Source organism: Cryptomeria japonica, unplaced genomic scaffold (assembly GCF_030272615.1).
Source record: "Cryptomeria japonica unplaced genomic scaffold, Sugi_1.0 HiC_scaffold_456, whole genome shotgun sequence".
In the NCBI taxonomy this organism is placed as follows: Eukaryota; Viridiplantae; Streptophyta; class Pinopsida; order Cupressales; family Cupressaceae; genus Cryptomeria; species Cryptomeria japonica.
Window position 1 is genome coordinate 95,268 of NW_026729276.1, and position 7,179 is coordinate 102,446.

Here is a 7,179-nt window from a genome sequence, read left to right on the forward strand (position 1 = left end):
ACCTAACCTACCTACTCTAGGGGAGCGGGAAGTCGTGGCATACCTGCTCTGCCCGGTTGAGAGAGCTACTGTTCCGTCCCATCGTATTGGCTTTGGGAGAGGGGCAGGTGGGGGTTGGAAGGCTGCTCCGTATGTGGGAAGAGGGATAGAGGGGCGGGCAACTATATAGCTCACTCATGTGACGTACATAGTATGGACTGCATCACTATGAGACTAGGCAACAACAACTATTAGTCGTCGGTCGGGAATGGACTGCATCACTATAGTCTCAGTCGGGATTGAAAGGGGGTGTGGTTTGGGGGCGGGCGATATTTGAGGGGTTTTTGCCTTACCATAGTTAGGGTATTTTCGGGGCCTAAATAAACCAACAATAGAATAGAGGGCCGAACCGGGCCCCTACTATTATATGGGGGAGGTTGCAGCCGGGGGGGCGGTAATAAACTGGATTTTTTGGGTGGCTCAAATGAGGTGAAATACCTCAGGGGGTCCACTTTGTTTGAAAAAGGGTCCACCGGCGGTTCAAAATGGCAGGCAGTTTCCCTAGGCCCCTACTATTCTATGGCCCGGGTGGGGGGGCTATATCTAACTATATTAGCAGCCGGGGGCCCCCCCCACCCCATATATATATATATTAGATTAGAGAGGGGGCCCGAGATAGAGGTAGTTGGGCGGGGGAGATATAGGGGTGCCGACTCTCGACTCTATATGGAGATAGATGGATGGATAGTTGGCTAGAGATAGATAGTTGGCCTGCCGCCATCGTTCGCCGGTGGGCTCAAGGACAAGCACTCGATATAAGGCAGGCCCCCCGGGGCCCACCGCCCACTACACTAATCCTCTCCCCTCACGCCCTACCCCTGTATTGTTGACGAGCAACTGATAGAAATATGGCCGCTCAGAACTATTATTGGCACCTGTCTTCTCTCTCTATCGCTGAGCTGAGCACCATGGACTATCGGTCAGAACGAAGCTCCGCTCTCTCTCTACCGTTAGTACAAACACCTACTGATCGAAGGATAGACCGATGATATCCATATGGCAACTATAGTTCCTCGACCAACCCCTATATCTTATCTCTTATAGTTCTTTCTCTCGGGAGGCCGAGGTCTGAACTAGAACCGAATATATGGGATGGGGCACCCCCGCTCCTATACCTCTATCTCTATCTTTATCTGGGGGGCGAGACCTATCACCCATCTATAGTGAAGATTCCCCACCGCCCTCGTTTCATTCATATGTATGCTAGGGGTGCCTATCCCATATAGTGACGGTATATATATATATATAGTCAGTGGTCGGTAGTTGGTAGTCGGTAGTCGGCAGAGCATCTGGGTGTACTTTTAGGTTTTGGTTGATCTATATAGATGGGAGATGGCGATGGTGAATGATGATGGGGCTATCTTAGTCCAATGGAATCAATATGTACATGTGCCCCCCCGACAATAGCCCAGGGTGGGTGGAACGAAAAGTTGGGTTGGGTGGGAGATGAAGGTTCGGGGCCATAGTTGTTCAGTGTTCGATGTTCGCTTTAGCTCCAGACAGATATGCTAATGCTTGCTATGTTGGGGTTGGTTACCGGGAGAAACTGCCTGCCCCATGTCGGGAATTATGATTCCCCCAATTCCCCTATTTTAGAAAGGCTATTATTTCGATTTCTACAATCCCAACGTAGATAGAGAAAGCTCCATAGCATAGCCTAAATGCAGGGGCAGGGGCGGGATACAGTAGTGACCGAGCCGCGAACAATACTCTTCTTTATCAATAACCCCATAGTCTATATAGAGGGGGTCGACCGCCTTCCTTCCTTCTATATAGACAGTTCAGTCTATATAGATAGATAGGGAGTTCTATCTATGGATTGGAGGAGGAGAGTCGGCGTGAAACGAGAATTGGGTAAGCAGGGCCTCATCTCTAGAACTTCTATAACTAGATTCATGCGCTCTATTCCATTACAGGTTAGGTGCATCTAGAGTGGAGGGTTGGGCGACTCGCCAACTCAACCCATCTATGCTTGGGATGGATAGCGGGGGCCAGACTGCAAGCAAAAATGCGAGGGACTAGACATCAACTAAACTATAGGGGGGGCCGGGGGGGGGGGGTGGGGGGTGATTATCGTGTTGGCATGTTACGTATAGAATCGAGCCCTATTATTCTATTATGAAACTGAACGTCCCACCCCGGCATTAATGTACGCCAAATTAATGACGCCTGCTAGAATGACGCTAGAGGTTTCACTCTAGCCCACCCTGCTTCCCAATCGGCCTCCCACCCCCCCAACTATAGTTGGGGGTATAGTTATTTACTTATTAATTAACACCCAACCCCTAACTAGAATTCCTTATTCTAGCTTCAAATAGCGGGCTTATAAATTGACTGATGCCATTAAGAGGAGAGGGTTCATCTGCATAGAAAGAAATCTCGGGCTGCATAGAGATGCATAAGAGATAGGTCAAGAGATAACCGGTGGGTTTATATCCATGCTATGCATGGTTATCTCTCTGCTGTCACCGCATTACTTATAGGTGGGTTTTCGTGCTGTGACCGCATTTTCCGATGGGTTCTTTTTTTTGCTGTCCATGAATTTCTTCATAAGACTTCCCAATTTGTTTGTGGGTGGCTCCTTAGTTATGAAGATGCTATCCATTTTTCGTCATAATACTTCCCAATTTGTTTGTGGGTGGCTCCTTAGTTATGAAGATGCTATCCATTAGTATCCTTTCATAACGAAATGTCCTTTGAAAAAGTATTCAATTTCCTCTCTATTTCGTCGGTTAACTTCCCCTCTTCCATAATGCCGTGTAGCAATTCGGGTTGTTGCTCTATACCGCTTAAAATGGCTCTTTCATATTGTGAGATTTGTATGAGTGGCATTCGATCACAGAACCCTCTCACAGCAGCATGGGGAACTAGGATTTGTTTTTCAATAGGAGGTGGTGGATATTGCGGTTGTTTCGGAACTTCTGTGAGCCTAGCACCTCTATTTGATAGTGCCTGAGTCGCAGCATCAAGGTCTGACCCGGATTGAGCAAAGGCGGCCACTTCACGGTATTGCGCCGATTCGGGTTTTGAACTACCGCGTACTTGTTTCATAGCTTTCAACTGAGCGGCGGACCCAACGCGACTGACGGGTAAGCCAACGTTAATAGCCGGTCTAATTCCGCGATGGAAGAGCTCTGTTTCCAGACAAATCTGTCCATCTGTAATGGGGATCACATTGGTAGGGATATAGGCCGACACGTCTCCAGCTTGTGTTTCGATTACGGGTAACGCGGTCAAGCTACCCGCACCTGTCTGGTCCGATCGTTTTGCGGCTCTTTCCGATAGACGGGAGTGCGAATAGAAAACATCCCCTGGGAAAGCCTCACGGCCTGGTGGGCGGCGAAGCGATAATGACATTTGTCGATACGCCACCGCCTGTTTACTCGGATCATCATAGATGATTAATGCGTGCATTCCATTATCACGAGAATATTCTCCCATGGCACACCCGGAATATGGGGCCAGAAATTGCGGAGGAGCAGGATCCGAAGCGGTGGCTGCATTGATTACGGAATACTCCAACGCATCCGCTTCCGGGAGAATTTGAACCAATTGGGCCACGGTCGAGCGTTTTTGCCCAATCGCTACATGGACGCGATACACACTATCAGAGGTGCCCGAACTACGGTGGGAGCGCTTCTGGTTTGATATGATATCAATAGCTATAGCGGTTTTCCCAGTTTGCCGGTCTCCAATGATCAGTTCTCGTTGACCACGGCCTATAGGAACCAGGCTATCCACCGCTTTTAACCCTGTTTGCAGAGGTTCGTGCACGGATTTACGTTCGATAATCCCTGGGGCTTTCGCTTCGACACGTCTTCGTTCGGCGGCGCCCTCATCGACCTGTAGTGCCCCTTTTCCATCAATAGGTACTCCCAACGCATCCACCACACGACCTGGCAGGGCCTTTCCCACGGGGACATCCACAATAGATCCAGTCCGCTTGACCAAATCTCCTTCTTTTATGGCAACGTCGTTACCGGATACGACGATACCTACATTCTCATTCTCAAGATTCAACGCTATTCCTTTCACACCGCTGGCAAATTCGACCATTTCCCCAGCTTGAATCTCGTTCAATCCATAGACACGTGCAATCCCATCTCCGACTGAGACCACTCGACCGATCTCATCAACCTTTAGATCGGTCCTATAGTTGGTCATTTTGTTTTCTGATGGAGTAGTGAGTTCCGTGTTCTGTTCTAATAGTTTCAAAAAAATACAAGGCAATAAAATCTAGCAAGGAAGGCCGACACCGGAAGTACTGTAACCGGCTAACTCCCTTCCCGCACAATAGATTGATGCTCAAGCGGATAGACCGTCCACCCAGTGCCGCTACCCACTTCTACCAAGGCTGGGAATGGCGACGGCGAAGGCGGCGACGACCGGGAGGGAATGTTATGCAATCGTGGAAATGCCATGTCGGGTGCCCCCGGAATGAACAAATTCCCAAATCATCAATACAATTAATCAACATTTCGGGAACGGGGAACTAGGAGTTGGTTCTCAAAAGTTAGGGGCGGCGCCACGTTAGTCGAGAAGGAAGGCGAGCTTTGAACTGATGACTTCTTGCAGCTATGGTTCCAAAAGAAGAGTTGATACATATGCGTGAAGACCCCGGAGCTCGAGATTCTATACGTAACATTCATGCCCTACCCCCGGATCAAGATCAGAATCATCGCCCAAGCTGGATCAACTTATTAAAGCTGCTTCTCTAGCTACTTATACTCCCGATGAACTATGCTGCTGGGTCTTCTACTGGGTAAGCTACAGGCACGCCCTCTCTTCTCTATGTTGGCGGGTGGTGCTGAAACAAGTGCTATTATTGGTGCTTCAATGGATGGACCTGGAACTAGGAACTCTGCGTATGCTACTGTCTCTGCTGCTGTTCTAGATGGTAGTGGATAAGCTGGATCCGGCTCTTGATATAGAACAGGATCTGGAACTGGGTCACCTGGGTCTATAGGTTCTGTTATAGGTGCTGGATCTCGTGCTGTTGGTGGAACCGTGCTAAGGGAAGCTACGGGATATGGCTTTGGAACTGCTACTGCTACTGGTGCTACAGCTGCTGTTGGATCAGATACTATATACGATGCTGTTGCTGCTGGTGCTACCCATGCTTCTCTTTCGACGGGTGCATCCCCAGAGGGCTGGATCAACAGCTTGATCAAGCACTGGATCAACGGGCTTTGCCTTTGCGATATAGGCTACCTCAGCTGCTGGTTGTGATGCTGCAAAAGGTGATGGATCTATAGAAAGGACTGGGTATCGATCAGGAACTGAAACTACTGGTTCTGCCTCTATCCCTGTCTCTGCTACTAGATATGCTGGCTATGGGTCTAGATCTCGAAAGTGAGAACCTGGATCACCAGAAGGTGGCTATGGGTATGGATCTCGCTATGGGACTGGTTCCCTTTAGAAGAGTAGGGCTGGATCAACCGGATCAAATGCGAGATATGAAACTAGTGAAACAACCGGATCAACATCTATGTCTATAATTCCCCCCCACCACTACCCTTAGAATAGTAGGGGCCCCCATGCATGCACACCCGGCCCTTTATGAAATCACGGGGTGGTTCATCGGGATTTGAGGGAGCATGTTAGCGCTCGCCCTAGGGGTGGGTGGAGGCTGTGGGACTACAGGTTATGCGCATGAAGACCCCCTCTATAGATATGGGAGCGCACGAGGCCCCACTATTCTATGGACCGCTAACGGCTAGTCGAACTAACATATAAAGCCATTCCCGAAGCAGCTATCTCCATCGAAGCCCTATGGATGATAAGGCTCGAAGGTATCTATAAGTCTCTCTATTATGGAATCTAGTTGTTTATCTATTATATACATAATATGCCTTATCATCCATAGGGCCATGACTGCGAATCTATGAAAATCGGCTCTTCATCAAGTCGCTGGTTGACTTCAAGTCGCGAGAAGGGGATAGAGAGTAGTCATATTATGTATGTAGTATGGCGAGATGGGGATAGGGATAAAGAGTAGTCATATTATGTATGTGATATGGATGAATGTTAGTCATATTAACGTAATATGGATGGATGGATGAATGTTAGTCATATTATGTGCGGGTTACCACCGATCATTCACCCAAGTGGAAAACCGTATTCCCGTATTCAAGACCGTATTCCCGTATTCGATAAAGAAGTGGGTGTATTCAATTCAAGAAGATCCTTGCTCCATTTGGAAGACCATATTCGAGAAAGAAGTGCACCGTATCCGTGCCCTATCTATATCTGGGTGGTCCCTTTAGAATAGTAGGGCGTATTCGAGAAGGCATAGATGTCGGCTCTATCTCTCTTGGGCCTATCGATCAGTCGGCTCTATCTCTCTTGGACCTATTGATCAGTCGGCTCTATCTCTCTTCTTCGCTCCGATCTGGAAGCATAATGGTGTATTCAATATTCTACACCGATTCTTCAATCTGGAAGTGGTGACCGGCCTTTCTCTATCCGTGACGTGACCCCCATTAGAATAGTAGGGGTGGTGACCACTTACGGTTCATTTCAGGCCTAGGTGTTTGATAGTGGAGGATAGTGGTAGCTGGAGATAGTGGTCAATCCCTGAAATCAATCCTTTGGCGGGGGGTGGGGGTAGGGCCCTAGTAGCAGCAGTCAATCCTTGCCCATAGAATAGTAGGGGGCGGCGGTGATTACTGCATTCTGGCATTACTGCCGAACTCCTACCACGGTGGATTACTAGACATGTCTGGCATAACACCAATTGAGAGTTCCCCCCTACTATTCTAAGGCGAAGCAGCATCATTGGCGACCTATTGATCGGTGTTTTTAATGGTAGGGATTCATACGCCAACCTCCCTTTAGAATAGTAGGGCTCTTTGTAAGCACCGCCTCTATAAAAAACAGAGATCGATTCGAGCACAACCTTCTATTCCCACCCTGCTTCCCCGGCCCCAACAATAGAATAGAGGGCCACCCACCCCCAGTCTGCTTTATCACGTATATAATATGAAGCACCCTATATAGATAGAGATGGCGACCGGGCCCCTATCTTATGCTGTATATGGGGCACAATTCTCTCCCCGTATCCATAGTCTAGTCGGCACTCGACTGCCTATATATCTGGAGGGCGACTATCTATCTATAGTTATATGGTTGGGATGGGAT

The 7,179-nt window shown here is 48.6% G+C and overlaps 1 protein-coding gene across 1 annotated transcript; it reads right to left on the reverse strand.

Moving 5' to 3' along the window:
* Positions 1-2,558: 2,558 nt before the first annotated feature.
* On the reverse strand, positions 2,559-5,848 carry LOC131056720 (ATP synthase subunit alpha, mitochondrial-like). The gene has a single exon (XM_057990978.2). The coding sequence runs from the start codon at positions 4,201-4,203 to the stop codon at positions 2,719-2,721; it is 1,485 nt and encodes a 494-aa protein (XP_057846961.2). The 5' UTR covers positions 4,204-5,848; the 3' UTR covers positions 2,559-2,718.
* Between the last annotated feature and the right edge of the window lie 1,331 nt (positions 5,849-7,179).

Bases quoted from the DNA above. Each gene is read 5' to 3' on its own strand.
- LOC131056720 (XM_057990978.2), bottom strand. From the start codon at position 4,203: ATGACCAACTATAGGACCGATCTAAAGGTTGATGAGATCGGTCGAGTG.